The sequence below is a fragment of the Perca flavescens genome, chromosome 19 (genome assembly GCF_004354835.1).
Source record: "Perca flavescens isolate YP-PL-M2 chromosome 19, PFLA_1.0, whole genome shotgun sequence".
NCBI classification, from domain to species: Eukaryota; Metazoa; Chordata; class Actinopteri; order Perciformes; family Percidae; genus Perca; species Perca flavescens.
The window spans coordinates 26,800,491-26,818,472 of record NC_041349.1 but is presented as its reverse complement, the minus strand read 5'-3'; the positions used below and the strand labels follow the sequence as shown (position 1 = coordinate 26,818,472).

General features: G+C 39.0%; 2 protein-coding genes across 2 annotated transcripts; both read right to left on the bottom strand.

Moving 5' to 3' along the window:
- Nucleotides 1–926: 926 nt before the first annotated feature.
- fcer1g (Fc epsilon receptor IgFc epsilon receptor Ig) lies at nucleotides 927–6,961 on the bottom strand. Its single transcript, XM_028564120.1, has 5 exons — nucleotides 6,735–6,961; nucleotides 3,480–3,571; nucleotides 2,892–2,939; nucleotides 2,050–2,073; nucleotides 927–1,911 (listed from the first exon to the last, which is right to left on the bottom strand). Exons 1-5 carry the CDS (start codon nucleotides 6,799–6,801, stop codon nucleotides 1,858–1,860), a joined length of 285 nt encoding a protein of 94 aa, XP_028419921.1. The 5' UTR covers nucleotides 6,802–6,961; the 3' UTR covers nucleotides 927–1,857.
- Nucleotides 6,962–7,193: 232 nt separating this feature from the next.
- Nucleotides 7,194–17,228, bottom strand: ndufs2 (NADH:ubiquinone oxidoreductase core subunit S2). Its single transcript, XM_028564067.1, has 14 exons — nucleotides 17,044–17,228; nucleotides 15,841–15,944; nucleotides 12,217–12,407; nucleotides 11,644–11,764; nucleotides 10,975–11,087; nucleotides 10,513–10,587; nucleotides 10,271–10,348; nucleotides 10,085–10,170; nucleotides 9,822–9,941; nucleotides 8,844–8,973; nucleotides 8,353–8,448; nucleotides 8,011–8,094; nucleotides 7,526–7,583; nucleotides 7,194–7,409 (listed from the first exon to the last, which is right to left on the bottom strand). Exons 1-14 carry the CDS (start codon nucleotides 17,148–17,150, stop codon nucleotides 7,372–7,374), a joined length of 1,401 nt encoding a protein of 466 aa, XP_028419868.1. The 5' UTR covers nucleotides 17,151–17,228; the 3' UTR covers nucleotides 7,194–7,371.
- Nucleotides 17,229–17,982: the final 754 nt, after the last annotated feature.

Genomic DNA, 17,982 nt, shown 5'->3' with positions numbered 1-17,982 from the left:
ACACCGCAGAGACAGAATTTTGTAATCACAATCACAGGAATAAACAGGAATCGTGCCCACGTTTGGATCATTTAATCTCCAAATGAAATATCATCATCATCTACAACCACCTCATAAATCAATAGCACATGTTTCCTCCCCCCTGTATTGTTTTCCACCACACTACAACCCTTCTCTCCTGTACTGGTTACATGTCAAACATGTTTCTCATCAGTCTGATCAGGGCTAAGATTAAAACTTTTCAGACATAAATCTTTAGGAGCTTCTGTTGGAAGCCAAACCACTGTCAGACAATGATTAGTTTTATTCCTTTCTGTGGTTTCTCACCTTATGATGACTGGAGGTTTACCACTCCCTAAATCACATGTGTCAAACTCAAGGCCCGCGGGCCAAATGCGGACCCTTGCGAATTTTGATCTGGCCTGAATATCCATTTAGGTTCACAATACATTTTGGCCCGTCTAGTTGTGCGCTGAACCAAAAAGACGGGAAATTGTTTTTTGAACTGCAACCACGCGACACTGAAAGCAGAATTTGGCAGATTTGCCAACTTTGAGACTCAGAATATTGCATATTCGGGCCTCTGATTACATTTAAAAAAATATAATCAGAATGATTTTTTTTGCTTGATTTGCTCATTTCGGGAAATGGCCAAGAAACCTTTTTTGCTGACTTTTTTGTGGGCTTTATGTCGACCAAACTGGAAGTGAGAAGGCTATATGAGACATGCAATAATACAAACTATTTTTACTTTTTTGATTAAATACAAGCATGTCAATAAACTGTAAATGCCTGGCCCTTGATGTGATTCTCATTGCCCAGTGTGGCCCTTAGTGAAATTGAGTTTGGTCCCCCTGCCCTATATAAACCTCTAGGCGACAGGATAGCCGTGATACACGACTGCAATTCAAAGAGAGACAATGATATTTAATAAGCAAGTTGAACATTTAATAGGTGCTGTGTATGTATAAGAGCTTTATGCATCATACAGGCATTTTCACACACTTTTCTGTTGGGTATGGAACACCAAAGACACCATCACTGCCATCCGGTGGTGTGCAGGAAACACTACTCAGTATTTCTGAGGTTTGGAACGCAGCTATTTTTACTACAGTATCTACCATCTTGCACTAAACATCTAACTAGACATCTTTCAAATTGCCTTAAAGAGGAAGTTAAACAGTTTATACACACAAAATATAACACCCACTTCATTTTTTGTTTTAGAAGCATTACAATACAAAGTGTGTCTGAAGCGTTAAATATATGCAACAGAACAGTAAAAAATAAAATTAAAAATTAAAAAAAACCTTACAGCAACAAGGGTAAGCATTTGTGAGATTGCCCATCTTGGGCACAACTTCTTTATTTCTGTGTCATCCTTCTTAACTTCCCTGAAAAGCAAAAGGGAAATGAACACTGGTGCACGCAATCTCACATTCTCTCAAAGTCTAATAAGCGAGGTTAGATATGCTATATATAAATAAAACAAAAAGAGGTATTTAACCCTCTGAGGACGAAAGACGCACCGTTGAGTCCAAACAATGTTTGACAAGAACCCATTTAAAGCACCGAAACAATTCGTACAACACATCATAAGTTAAGGTTTGTTTTCAAAAGAGATTTGAGGAATTTCAAAAAGCCAACAGCAATGTTTCAGCTTTAGTGCCAAATTATCTCTTTACACATTGCTCTGGGAAAATATTTGGACATCATTATACAGAAAGCTGAGTTCGTTCTGAACATTTTTTATATGAAACACATGGGGATCAGCAAATACCCTTAAAAAGGGGTATGTAAGATGTGTGAAAATACCCTTAGACCTCAGAGGGTTAAAGGAAAAGGTCTGTCTTGGATTCACTTCTTCATGCCAATAGTTTCATAAGTGTCCGCGGCGTGAGGAGTCAAGCCCTGGAGGGAAAACAAGAAAATGAAAATGAGAAATTCCGTCTACCCTATAATTTCCTAATAATAATAATAATGATAATAATTAAGCAATCAGCTGTTAATCTTTTAAACTTTATATTACATCACAGCAACAAAACTCACCGTATAGATGCCCTCTTCAAGATTCTGTCAGGGGTAGAATAGAACAATATTAGATTCAGTAACGACTTAGAACACACACATTGTGACATTGCCTTTTTTTTTCTTGGTAATTGGCTGTAACAGGGTATGTATGTATGTGAACATAAAGTATGAACCGTGAGAAAGAGGAGCTATGTGAGAAGTGCAAGCCAAAAAGCGCAACACACATTTTTTTGTGCTTGAAATCAGCTTGAGAGGAGAGAGGGGGGGGTGACATGCAGCAAAGGGCCACGGGTCGGATTTGAACCGCGGCCGTTGCCAAGGGCTCAGCCTACAAGGGGCGCACGCTGTACTGGGTGAGCTATAGTCAGCCCTGCGTGCTGAGAAAGTTACATTTAAACCCAGGAACATGCATGCCTTGATCATGAACAAACCACTAAGAAAGCTGTTTTTAATGCTGATCATTTTTATTTTTCATTTAAAAATGTCCATCCACCTCGAATTTAGCGGTTAAACAGGGCAATTTAGTCGCAGGTGGCCACCAATGAAAGCATGATAGTGAAAATAGGCTTTTCATTGGAATGTGATGACACAGCTGGGTCATACTTTAACAGCTGCCCGTGCTGGGCTGCTGAGATAAAATCAACATGTCGCTGTTCGCCCTACTGAGGTTTACCGGTCAGATTATTTTTACCTCCAGAGAAGCTCTGCTTCTGGTTTGTTCACAGAAACTCCAGTTTGCACTGTGGTGAATTGTATTGCTCTGCTATAGAGTTTTTTCTAAGCCTTCTGCATCCATTTTAGACTATGAGCCATTTGTATGTTAGGTACGCGTTTACAGTTTTGTATGTGCTTATTCTTACCTTCTTGCCCTTTGCGTTCTCAGCTGCATATTCCCGAGCATTGAGGATCTGCAGAAGTTCAAAATGAGTGAAAGTTGAAAGATCAACGTGTGTGTCAAACTGTAGTTTTACCACCCATTTGTAAAGTCATTTTTATATTTGTTATATCTGTTTACTGGCCATAAAAATATATTGGTCCATGCTCGTGGTACATGACTTGTCAAAAGTCAAAAGCAAACAAGCTCAGGCTCGTTTAAGTTTTATTAAAACTAAAATTAATTATTCCACAATCAGAAAATCGAAATCGAAGTTGCACTGAGAAAGGTTACGCATCTGTGTATGATATTAATGTATTCTAGCAAAAATGTTTTGTCTTTAACACTTTATCCCCCCTTTCTGAATGTGCTTCATTTCGCTGACGACACCCTATTTTACATTAACATTAATCATGTACCGGATTGCTTTTTAATTGATACTACATCTCGTCTTTCGTCGGACAATGAAAAATGTAATGTTCATTCCCAATCAAAAGGGATTCTGTTTTTGTATAAACATCATTCGTGATATACATTTGATGTTTCTGTAGAGGTGAATATGTAGCATGCAAACCTTGAGTCTACAGTAGAGAGCAGTCAGGATGAGTCCGTACGTAAACAGGATACCATCCAGCACGTAACAGATATGGGAGTCTGAAAGAGCATCTGAGGAAGCACAGGAAGCACTTTAATACCAGCCCTTCTACATACACTATGTTTATCACTAAATAAGTGATTACACTGACATCATCATTACAGATTCATCTCAGAGCCCTTCCTCCCTTAATACACTTTTCCTAATTATTGTATAAATATATCCCGTAATGTATCAGTGGAATCATGTAATTTTCTTTGTCATTTACGAAACAGTATTATGTAACGTCGCTGTCGCCATTTTAGATTGTGACACAAACAGCGACAGCAGCCATTACATAAGAAGGCGTACAGATCAAACAATATGTTCTATGGCTGCACAGGGCTGCATATGAAATATGGCGAATTAGAGGATTGATTATTATTTCATTGAACATACTTGCATTCTGATTGTAGGAGTAGGAGCATGTGGAAGTTGACAAGCTTTTACCCATAATTATTTTCCTGTTGCTGTCGTTTGAATCATTTTTGTCAACTTTGCTGTACATGCAACCCCATTAGTGATTACTTATTTTAACAGTTAAAAATGTTTATCATACAGTTTTGTTGAATACTAAATTGTGATTGTCAATTACGGTCGAAGACAGCTGAATAACAGACCATTGCTATGGATGCAGTTGTGATCATAGACTGTGGGGGACCATTTTTTAAATCAATATTTAGTGTCAAATATTGATTTATTTTTTAGCAAGTGGCCATGTAATAAGAGGGATAATGTAGAGTGAGCAGGACCCCCGACGTATTTTATTAAGGATGTTTTGGTCCTCAGACCATCAGGTAAAAATGATCAAAGTTATAAAATGATCATCCAAATTAGTGATTCGGTTGTTTCAAATGGCTTTCAGATATTATTTTGTTATTACATTTGCCATATTCCATTTTATGATTCACTGCTTAAATAGCAACTGTTTTCATAATCACTTAATTTAAAAGTTACTTATCTTTAACCCTTAAAAAGTAACAACACTGACGGATTAGAGCTCTTTTTTTGCTGTGGGTTAGACTTCCCTTAATTTAAATTAAAAAGATGAGATCATTTAAACTGTGACTGTTTAAACACAGGAAGTCACATTAGTAAATTCAATAATTAAAAGTAAAGTTTAAAAGCCTTTTCAAAAATATAACTTACACACTTAATACATAACAATGGAACTGACTAATTAGCACATTTAATTAATCATAAGTTATCTTTTTAATGTATCATTTTAACTGACTTATTTTACTTAACTGCAAAGGATTCACGTAGCACAGTGCAATCCATATTTTTGGTATTTTGTTTCTTGACTTTCATCTGTATCAGTAAAGACAATTCACCCATTGTTCAGTCAGATTCAAACTGTAATATGAACATTTGACAATATGCAGTATATGTTTAAATCAATTACAATTTCAATAGATTTTAAATATGATCGGGTCAGCTAAACCATTCAACTTGACCCAGAGGTAACTAATTAGTTTTTGACCTCATAGTGTAAATACAACTAACCTAATATACGAAACTCTAAAGTTTATGTTCTTGCAATGAGATACAATAACCATTACCAAGACAACCATTCCTTCCTTTAAATTTATTGGAAATGAACCACTTCTCTGAAATCTGTGATCACGTCATTACTTCCCACACATTGCACATGATATTGACGAATATCGTTGGACATATTTGGCATGTTGGTTATGGATAGATAGTTATAGTATAAGTGAAAATGTTGAATTCAGTTTTGAATGCCGCTGTTCAGCTGTACAAGTTGTCTTCGCTGGGTGCCAGATATATGTTGATGTAGATAACACACCACCATCTCTTTTGGTTTCCGCAATGTTGCAAAGGAAACAGCTTCGTAAGCCCCCTAAAATATAAAATAGTCTGATAACAATTAGCACCACTCATTCTATAGCCAACTTAAGAGCCTTTCCTTCTAGTAAGTGGATTCTCCCGACTCCAGACACCTGCAACTGACTGATGGTGCTGTAAGGATTAACATAGAGGGATTTCTAAAGCGTCTATGTGCAGGTCTATCTTTTTAACTGCTCAGTATACTAAGTGGATAGAGGAAACATGGTTTCAAAAGTAAGGTCTTTCTGACTTTGCCTTATAAACCACAGATACTAGAAGTAGGCCGTAGTCAGTTGTGGTTTGGAATAAATAACTGATATAGCTCAACATCGCTACACATTGATGGCACCTGTTTGAATTTCTTAATTACACAAGAAAAAAAATTAATTGCAACCGTTCATGGCTTAAACTTGCAATTATTTTTTAATTATAAAATAATCACCCAATTATTTTCTTGATTAATCAATTCATAATTTGGTAAATTCACAATTTGAGTTGTCCAAAACCCAAAATGATTTACTTGACTGATAATAGCCACAGAGAAGAAGCTGATCTCCACATTTGAAAAGCTGGAACCATTAACTATTTGGCTTTTTTATTAATATTATTATTTAAAACCTCATGATTATTATTATCAAGAAAACTTTTTAAAATTATTTAAAAAGTTTTCTCTATTACTTTTACTGTTTTAGCTCAACTGTTAATGTCTTATTGGCCTATTAGATGCCCAATATTAACTGACAGTTCAAGGCTAGATATGCATGTCTATACGGGTGTCTAGAAATGCACTGAAAGTTGTAAAATGGTTTATTACATTAAAGTTTCACTGCAGTTGAACAGATAGCTGTTAAAGCGGTGTATTACATACACGTTTTTTACTGTAATAATCCTAAAATGCAGAATATCTGCTGCAAAATATAAACTAATAAATACAGTATAAACTTACACTGGAGGAACCGGACACTAATGAAATAAACTGAACTTATTTGTTCGAGGTGTGTCTGACTACAGCAGCCAAAAAGAAGAGTAGCCATGCACACCAGCGTCAGCGACCCTTGCCACAAGTATCAACACGGTCAACTTCTCTTTTCACAGGAACTGTAACGTGGTGACTACATTTCTGCTACACTGGGTGGAATTAGGCCAAAAGTTAAAAAAATAAAAGACAACTCACTGCTTGAATTAAACATATGCCAAAAGTAGCATTTTCATTTTTTACTAATTCATTATCATGTCAACAGACCCTTATATTCACCCTGGTTAACCCATATAAGTCAACAGCGCAGCTTGCGTTCATGTATTTGAATTAGGTCAGTATATCCCAATATAATGTCTCAAACTCACCAGCTCTCCCAAAACTTATCCACAGAAGAATGGCCATCAGTAACAGGTTCCTGCCCCACACGGCCATGGTAAAACAGGCTCAACACGGACGACTGGGCTCCGCAAAATGGCCAGCACACAGCAAACACGACAACTACTGGGTGGGTTTTTTTTCTTCCTCTGCGTTCTGGTGAACACTTGAATGTTTCATACCTCACTAAGAACAGGGGAAGTTGTGGTCTGAGCTCTAAGTCCAATTGTCTTAGATCTCATCAGACCACTCCCCCTTTAACACCAACCAGAGGAAGGACATGTACACATCGAGGCTTTGGTCTCTGCTGTCATCTTTTATACTTTATTTTCAGACGAGTCAAGGAAATGGGGTGTTTGAAAAAGAATTGCGTTTAAAAATCATATAAATCCCTCTAAAATCACCCTAATGCAATGTAAAGGTGAAATAAATACAACTCACTACTTTGCTGTTTGGTCATAAAATATTTATTAGGTTTATTTGGGCATTGTACATCGCTGATTATAAGCAGTCATCTGTCAAAAGCCTCACTACAGCGAATAGTGAACAGGAAGAGAACCTGACTAACAGATGAGTGGAGGAGAGAATGAATTCTCTTCGGGGAACCAACACGTGAGCAGCATCACGTTAACGGTCAACTTCGCCAAACACTATGTCCTGTGTACCTGTCAGAAGAAGAAGACAAGGCTCAGTACAAAGCTGTATAAAGTTCATATTTTTACTGATTACTGAATTGTTGCCCTTCTGAAGCAGGATTCTTGAACAATAATAACTTCCTTACCAATAATGGCCACTACATCAGCCAGCATGTGTCCTTTGGACATTTTATCCAGACCGGCCTGGAGGGAAGAAAACATCCATTAATTCTGAATAACTGAAGAACAGCTGACACTATTCAGGGCAGATAGGCTCTTAGAAAATTGAATATTCATAAGCCATGAGATTATAGCCTCAAGTTAATGCACTAACTACTCTAATAGTTTGTTTATGCAACTTTAAAGACATTTTTAGCCTTGAAGACCAAAATTCAAACGATTACATTAAACAGAAGTTCATGTACCCATGAGCTAAGAGATGAACAGGAAGGGAGAGAGAAAGGTGTGGGTGTGTGGGCTTCTGTACGCTTTTAAAAATGGTTCTATAGTACTTTATAAAATCTACTTAATGAACTAAAAGTAGCCTTAAGGACAAGCCGTTAAACGTGCTAAATAAATGATACCCGGTGTGTTTAATATTTCAGTGTGTGGAGAAGTTTTAAGTGCGCACCAAGTGAGTGAATCCAGGAGCTTTGATCTTGCAGCGATAGGGCCTGCTGGAGCCGTCGGATACCAAATAAACACCAAACTCGCCCTGCAAGCGACACATGGGGAGACACAAATATACTCCAGTATGCATGTTACATCACAACAAGTCCCTAAGGGCCTACAAAGGCTTCCCAGTTAATTAAGACTCAAAAAACCTTGTGTACTGAGCATCTACAGAGTCGCACGCTTTTTATTTGCCAAGTTAAAATCTATTAGGTTATTTTAGTAATGCGGCGAGTCAGAGCAAAATAGCAGAAAAGGCCAGTTTACACAGAAATATGATGCACGTTGTGAGCGGTCTCACCTTGGGTGCCTCCACAGCTGTGTATGTGGCCCCGGGGGGGACCTGGTAGCCCTCTGTGTACAGTTTAAAGTGGTGGATCAGAGACTCCATGGACGTCTAGGACAAGGAGCACATTGAACATGTCATCTCGGCAGCTGTTTTGAAAATGACGCAACAAACGTTCGAGGGAGTTCAATCTGCTCGTGTTGACTGAAATGTAAAAAAGGCAAACGCTGAACGTCCCAACACTGAGGTGAACCAGAGGGGATCTCAAGCCTTGAGGGGCGGCCAAATTAAAGTGCACTTTACAGCAGAATGGCCTAATACCGCAAAGAGAGTAGTGTGAAGACAAATTAGTAACAGCGCTGAAATGTAATCAACACACAGAAGTGATAAAGCACAGGGGGAATCCAGAAAGGAGCAACATTTAAGGTTTGATGGCCTGCAGGCAGAATCAAACCATCTCACAGCATTGAGGGGGGAGGGGGAGGGGGGGTCCGCTCTCAGCTCACCTTCATCTCAGACCTCTTGGGCGGGGCAATCTTGGCATCATCCACCTTAATCTCGCCTTCTGGCATCTTGTTGAGCGCCTGGTGCATGATCCTCAGGGACTGTCTCATCTCCTCCACTCTGCACAGATACCTGGAAAGACCACACACACACACACACACACACACACACACACACACACACACACACACACACACACACACACACACACACACACACACACACACACACACACACACACACACACACACACACACACACACACACACACACACACACACACACACACACACACACACACACACACACACACACAGTGTTTTATGTACGCTACAAAGATGAAACAAATCAGCTGATTAATGCAACGTTATCCCAACTAACGTTACAATTCAGAGCCGCGGAGCTGGACACGTAACACACAACAGAAGTCTGTCTAATAACATAATTTACACTGATTTAAGTGTTCTTGGATACATAGTTTGTTACTAGTGCGTGACATGCATGGCTCTGCATGCACAGCCAACCACCAATCACAATCAATGTTGATCAATTTATCAAACAACCACATCAGGCCCCGCTAGTCAACCACAACTTGAAATTTAGAGGAAGCAACATGCATGCATTATTAATATCATTGACTTTAGCCTGGATTGATAGTATTATATGAATACAATGGTGTCAGATGAGTCAACCAGTGTATTATACTGACTAATTTCCCTCTCCAAAATAGTAACAGTAGTCGAGAATGATTTATTATTTCCAAATAGAGCCATTTATGTCATCTTGTAAAAATTTTTGTTTTTTCATATTGCAGGAAAATAAATATATAAATATGGCAGCTCTTCCCAACATTGTGCAGCCCTAGCTTGCATGCTTCACATTTGTGGAAACGAGCCCCTGACTTGACAGAAAAAAGGGACAAGAACATTGAACTAAAGACACTGCTAAATAATACCTACAGCCATTTGCTCATCTCGTACCTGTCATAGCAGTCTCCTTTGCTTCCAATGGGGATGTCAAACTCCACTTCGTCATATTTGTCGTAAGGCTGAGACTTTCTCAAGTCCCACTTGATGCCGGAACCTCGCAGCATCACTCCACTGGTGGAGGGGCGAGGAGAGGGCTGATAAATATCACACTCTATCCACATTTCTGCTAATCAAACTAACTCAAATATGTGTGCATTTCATAAACTGCAACTGACGGGAAGACAAGAGGTATTTCACTTTCGTTAGTGGGTTACCTGAAGCCATAGTTCAGGGCATCCTCAGCGGAAATCACCCCGATGTCTACAGTACGATTCTTCCAGATGCGATTGTTGGTTAACATCTGCAGAGGAAAACCAACAGATTCAATTAAAGGGCCTTCACCACGTCCTTATCATGTGAAGAGCTTGTGGAGATTTAATAAAAAGATTATAGGAGTGTACCTCTTCTACTTCATCGATTCTAATGGAGAAATTCTTGCACCACTCATAGATGTCATCCATCAGGCCGACAGGCAAATCCTGAAACACGCGTAGGATCGTTAGCACTTCACTGATCTTTTTTTTTATCATAATCTGATCGTGATACATCTTTGATGTTGCTCTTTGCAGCTGCTGAAATAACACAATTTTTTTTATTTTGTTATAAAATAATAACACAGGCATTATTTAATGAGTTCCCCTACCTGATGCACACCACCAGGTCTGACGTATGCAGCGTGCATTCTGGCTCCGGACACTCGCTCATAAAACTCAAACATCTGAGGAGGAAACAAAAGTCACAGTTAAGAGTAAGACTGGGCATCTAATCGGAAATAAAAATCTCCAAACTCTCACGCAACCACTATATGGTAGGCGACAGATCCTAAAAGGACACTTAACTCAATTTACTATCTGCAGCTTATATCACAAAGTCACGTCTCTTTCTTTGGGTCACAAAGGTTCCCATGTACTCCCATGATTTTTAGTAACTCGATAACTTCTTTTGAGGAACGTTAAGGTCATGAATGACACTCATGCTGTTAATCTTTTTACGAGTATTCAACGTTAGACTGTTGCTAAGGAACTGTGAGAACAGAGGTCTGACAACAGCACCTTCCCCAGATAAACTACGTTTTAAAAACGATCCAGGACAGACAGATTCGGACCTTCTCTCGCTCCTCGAACATCCAGAAGAAGGGGGTCATGGCACCAATGTCGAGGGCGTGCGTGGTGACGCCCATGATGTGGTTAAGGATGCGAGTCATCTCTCCGTACAGAACTGCAAGCACAACGCAGAACACAACCAACCATTCAAAGTTGATGAGTCTATTGACAAACAAATGAATGGATGTAGAGATTTAAAATAAAAATCTGAATATCTTTACGTTTTGGACTGGTTGTTGGACAAGAAAAGCTATTTAAATATCACATTGCATCCTGGTACATTTAAATGGGCATATTTTACTACTTTTTGACGGTGTTTTTAATAATTTTCGGATGACAGGAGGGGGCCAGCTTCACTGCTAATAATTAACAATAAAGTGTGTGAGTGTGGCCAGGTTGGCTCAGTTGGTAGAGCAGGCACACACATATATAGACGTGGCTGCGGGTTCGACTGCGACCTGTGGCCCTTTGCTGCATGTCATTCCCCTTCATGTCTTCATCTCAAGAAATTAAAGGCCTAAAATGCCCCAAAAAATTATCTTTTAAAAAAAAACCATAATAAAGAGTATGAGTGTAAGAGTGTGTGTGTGTGTGTAAGTAATTATAAATCACCATTTGATTGAAATATTAAGCATTTGCAGTGTGCAGACACCTAACCATGCAGCCTGTACCTCTGATCCACTGTGCACGGGGCGGAGCTTGGATGTTGAGCAGCTTCTCCACGGCCAGAGAGTAGGCCTGCTCGTTACACATCATGGAGACATAGTCCAGACGGTCAAAGTAGGGCAGAGCCTGTAACATTAAAAGAAGAGGAAGTCAAAAGTAAAGCGTACTCGGTAAGGGACTTCCAAGAATTATGCAACGCATGACACATGATAAAAGGTCCTCCTCATCTTTGATCGAGTCGGTTGATTTCATTTTGTCATTTTCAAGCGATGTGGTCACTTGCTCTCGCATCATCTACTTTTTACACAGTAAATCCAGCTCATTCTCCACAGTATGTCGTTGCGTTGAACACAATAAAAGGAGGATTTTTGCAATAAGTTGTGTTGCAATTTACGGTTCTGTTCTTTGAACCCACCGCAACTGCCGTTTCTCAGCCTGGTTAAAACCAAGAAGAGCACCCCTGATTTTACAACCTTGAAAAACATGCATACAGTATGAGGTAGTCAAACCCCTACCTAATAAATAGGAGTTGGAGAATACAGAAACACTATTTACAGATATTGTAAGGGGTTTAGTACCTGCAGGTAGGTCTTGTACTCGATGAGCTTCTCAGTGCCACGGTGAAGCAGGCCGATGTGGGGGTCACACTTTTTGACCGACTCCCCGCTGAGCTCCAGGACCAGACGCAGCACACCGTGAGCTGCAGGATGCTGGGGACCAAAGTTGATGGTCAGGTTGGACACATCCTTCTCTGCAGGAGCATCTTTGTCTGCAGAGAAGAGAAAACCAAACGACACAAGACAAATTAAATCATTAAGTTAAAAAAAAAAAAGAAAATTGGTATTGCTTCTGGGTCTGATTTTCTAATCCAGTGATTTTCAACCGCTGTGCCGTGAGAAATTATCAGATTTTACTTAATTGGTCCAACAAATTTTTTTTATTGAGTTGCTGCAAATAATTTGCCATTGTTACGCATCTGTGCCTGCAATATGACTGGCAGAGAAATTAAATACTATTCTGTATAAGTAGGTGGCAGTATAGCGCAATAATGACCTTGTTGATTTAAGACAATAGAATGACTGCCAGCAGGAGCTCTGACACAAACACACACTTGCACACACGCAGAGCTGCAGACGATGCAAACTACGTGGGCTCTGCAGTTTTGTTGAAGTCACAGTGAGTCACGGAACTGCAGATAAAGTGGTTTCAAGTGTGGTTACACACACACACTTGGTTTTTCATAACTTCAAGCAGACAGCGTTTGCTGTGATATGATATTAATGGCGAGCTGAAAGCGGTCGCGGTTCTGTGGACGTTACACTTCCTCGGAGCCGAGCAGGAACAACAGTGGTTTCTGTGCCCTGGTGACTGACTGATAGGCTGAGGTTGTAAGGCAAGGCAACTTTATTTCTACAGCACCTTTTGGTTGTGCCCCTAAAATTTTCAGTTGGGGGCCACTATGCTCCTAACGAAAAAAGTTAGTCTGGAGCCCTGCTGCCACCTTTCGCTCGCATCCCGCAGTGACAGGATGTAAGCAGTAGGGCCGAGATCATTGATGTAAGCCTGCAAAAGGAAACATGCAGATTCTGATTATTAGGCTACAATGTGTCATTTTTGGTTGGTGGTGTTCCGCTGGATCTTTTTTATGTAAAAAATGTGCCGTGGCTTAAAAAAGGTTGAAAACCACTGGTCTAATTCAAATAAGAACTAAAGAAAAGCAAGAATTGCAGATTTTTTACAGCCAACAATTGAAACTGATCACATTTTGTGAGGAAAAAGCATTTACACTTTCAATTATAAATGCGTAATGCTTATGTGGGCCCTATTCTAGCACCTCAGGCCAGAACCTAAAAAGTAGAGGTCATTTGGAACAATTAAAGGTGGAAAATAACGAAATACATGTACTCACGTTACTGTAGTAGTTTTGTTGTGTATTTTGTATTTTTCAAGTAGTTTTTAAAATAGGTATTTTAAAATGTACTTGATTACATTTTGAGTGAAGGGTTGTATTTCGCTACATTATAAATCCCATCCATTACGGAGTAAAAAAAAAAAAAAAAAAAAAAAATCCGTGCCCGGAATGACCATAGACTGTAATGCACCCTGAATGCACCAGCATTCTTTATTTTGCACGAACGTATGCAGCTTCTTCTTCTCTGGTTGCAAGTCGCAATTAAAAATAAGTAGAAGAAGAACTGCAATTATGCGCCCCGTCGGACCCATGGATGTATTAGTCTGGTTGGTGTGTAACTGCAAGAGAACGGTCGGACCTGGATGTGTCGGCGAGCGGCGAACTGAGTGGGAGACGTTAAGCATGGACGTAAATGAGCTGTTATCCCTCAAAAATGACTTGACTGATGCAGAGTGCGCACCGACATCTGAAGCTTTGCTAGTTATGCTGCAGAAGCAACAAGGCATCCAGGTATGCAGCAGTCAAGACCAGCTTTGTGACAAACTACAAAATCGCCAAAACAGTACGCCATTTTCTGAAGGGGAGTTTATTAAAGAGTGTTTGGTGGACTCTGCTGCGCCAATATGCCCAGAGAAAAAAAAAAAAAAAAAAAAGACATTTGAGAATGTGTCGCCTGACATAAAATTTATATTGAGCAGAATTAAGTTCATCCTATTGGTCCGGCCCTCCACAACAGTGCCTGATTCTCATTTGGCCCCTTTGCAAAATTAATTGCCCACTCCTGCCAGGACAACGTATGTAGGAGACTGGCTAAATTAATGCACATACATCTAATTAGCTCATATGGGCTACTTAGGTGTAGAAGCTAGCTGTTAGTCTGGGCTGTGAACATTAGGGTCTGTTTATATTAATAGAATTAATAGTCTATGGGTATAACCCATTTAAGGAGTCAAAACATGTGATTTGGCCTTGATATGCATTATAACTGTGGTTTGTTTGTGAAGAAAAGAAGGATGGCCCTCAGAACTAACAATGTGTGGTACTTTCACTTTCAATTGATTGTTTGAAAACATTTTATGGGATGGTCCGAACTAAAATTGCACATTATACCTTTCTAAGGGTCTTTAATGTCATGTGTGACATGTGTTATGTTGTTATTACATGTGTATACATTTGTATAGATGTTTATACCTTTGTATAGATTTTTCTTTGATTAAAAACAAAATACTTTTGGATTTATGACCCCTTGTCCTATTTTCACTACACGGGAGAGATTGTTTTACAGTTTTTTTTTTTTTTTTTTTTTAAATGTAACTAAGTAACTTTTACTTAAAGTACATTGTAAATGAACTACTTATTACTTTTACTTGAGTAATTTTTCAGATAGGTATTTTTACTTGTACTTGAGTAATATTTAATCAAAGTATTGGTACTTTTACTTGAGTACAATATTTTAGTACTTTTTCCACCTCTGGGAACAATGTAGGTTTAAAGGGAGAGTTCACCCCAAACTCAAAAATACATATTTTTCCTCATACCTGTAGTGATGTTTATCATGGATTGTTTTGGTGCGAGCTGCCCAGTGTTGGAGATATTGGCACATGGAGATGACTGCCTTCTCTCCAATATGATGGAATTAGATGGCAATCGACTTATGGCGTATAAAAGCGCCAGAAAACACATTTGAAAATCTCAACACCAAGGTCTCTTCCCAGAAACCATGGCCTGGTTACTCAAAATAATCAACACGCCTGGTTGTAAGCAGTTTCATGTAGGAACTATAGTAGAAAGAAAATAGTTTCAAAAATGTCTATAAAACTCCTCACTAGTCATAAACCAATAGAATAAGCTGCCAAATCTGCAAATTTTGCACTCAACCCATTCAGCCTTTTTTCTTATGCAACAGTTACTTTGTATGTATATGTTAGTTTTTCTGTATTAATTGTTTATTTTATGTTAATGTTTAATGTTAATGTTTGTTTGTCAGCCAAGAATCAGTGCATTGTATATATGTAAACAGTTTTGTCACACAGACACTGAAGGACTGTCTCCGTCTTAATATTTGGTGGACTGACTGAATACCAGGGAAAACAATGGAAATGAGTCAAGGACTTCATCGCTCCATCCTTTAAAAAGTTTGATATGTTGTATTTCATAAACATATTAGAAGGTTGTCAGCGTTCACACTGTCGTGGCAACATTTGCCTTGAAAATAAGTAGTTAGTAAGGGAGGAAGTATCCTTTAAATAGTAGCCCTAACAGTGGGACTGTGTGTGTGTGTGTGTGTTACCATTCCATGGGGGTGGGGTCCATTTCTCATTAATGGCAGTGGGGTACATCACTGCCCCGGCAAACTGCTCTGTCCACTCCACATCTGGCTGCCATTGTTTGTGCCTGTGAAAACATTGAAAATATTCTTAACATGAGATAAGGTTGGGTTAGTAATCCTTCAGTTCTGAGCCAATGCAGACAATTGAAGAGATGCAGCAACAACAACAACAACAATAAAGCTTTAGGTAGGTGCATGAGCCATGTTGACAGTTGACAGAGGTTTTAGTCTCAATTTGTTTGGCCTGTCATTTCGAAAAAAGGGTGCCGATCTGGGCTACACTTTGCTTGCCAACCTGACAACTGACAGGCCTAATCATATTGGCTGATGAGGGAGACACGCAAAGATATGGATCATGCTAGTTTACCGAAATGGGGTTATTAATGCAAACTGTTGCATCATCAATACATGGCTACATTTATCAGCATTTATGTATTCATTCATCAGTAGAACTTCAACAGTATCAGGATACGTCAATAACAAAGCTATATTTCCAAGTCCCCTTGACTTTGGTACTAGCTACATAATCAACACATTTAGAAATGAAGACCATTTCAGAGACCCTTAAAACTGTACTATTACTATTTCAGTAATGGGTACCAGTTTATAAAAGGCAGGTTTCCTTTCCTTATGTGCATTTTGCATTAACGATAAGGGTCTTCATTTTTGCTACAATGGTCCCAAACAGACACCGTTTACTCTTCAACATTGTTAACCGATCTGTGGTTTAATTTACAGCCCTCTAACCCCAAACTGACCAGTTTTGTTTACAATTCTTGTCAAATATGGGCTATACTTTGACCTTGCACAGAGCATAAAAGATGCATAACGTTAGAACCAGTGTGGTAAACACTGACACGCGTTAGCTAATCAGACAGCTAGCTAACCGTGACAGCTTAGGCACCAGGAACGTTAACCTACACCGCGACGAGGATGACATTGCGATAGGACTTACATGCATGCTCAGTTCAGACGTTTTCCATTTAAAAAAAATGTAAAACTTGTATCAGGCGACTCGAATTACTTTGAAGAGAAAAGTCGGCTTATTTAGCATTTTGCTAACATTAGCCTCTCAGTGTGCATATTTATGTGGAGCTCCAGCCAAGACGGCTGGCAATACAATGGCCACACAAAGCGTCAGGTATTGTGTTTTTGTTGTCTTACCGGTTTTGCGCGACAGCACAGCCAGGGCTCAGCAAATTATTATTTAATATTAATTTCGTTGAAGGACGTCCTAATTTGGTAAGCGACCTCAACACCGTCGCCGCCATCTTGGCTGCTAGACTGGCCAATGACGTAGTTAGTCTCTTCTTTTGTTGTTTTGGAGGCGCATTGTAGCGTGTGACTGTGTCCGCCACCTATCGGTACGTATGACGTATCCCCATCTATTTTATACAGTCCATGATCCCCATCCATAAAGTAGCCTACTTGTTATTGTTGTTAATGTGCAGTGTTTTAAGTATATCAAATATACATCAATTATGTATATAAACGTATATGAAAAGTGTAGGAATAACTTTGCGCAACGTCATCTTCCCTTTATATCGGGTGGCAGCATGACACACACATATCATCATCATCATCATCATCATCATCATCATCATCATCAACTTTTTATTCCAGACTCAAGGTCCATTCAAAAGACACAAACATGACATACAATATAGCCTACCTTAAAAAGAAATAGAAACATATACAAAGAAATAAAAACTAGAAGAAACAACAATACTACATTTCTATAAGACACTTATTCCAGTGTTTCCATAGTGATGATTGGTATCGTATGGCACTAAACCTAGGATTTACTAATAGCATAACAATGCTATTTATATGTAATATTGTTATCTTGATTAAAGGATGGATCACCACTTTTATCTTGAAAATACCCTGCACTCATATACCTGATATTAGTTTTCATTGCTTACTATTCAGAGCCCATGCTGTGAATGTTTCATGAAGAAACATGGGAAATCAAAGAAGGTATATTTGAAAGTGATATTATTCTTTTAATAAACCCTATACTGCAGTGTCCAAGCATATACATGCAATGTATTCTCCATTCCCCCCTGAAAGGTGTTAAAAATAATGAACTTGTCCATTTTA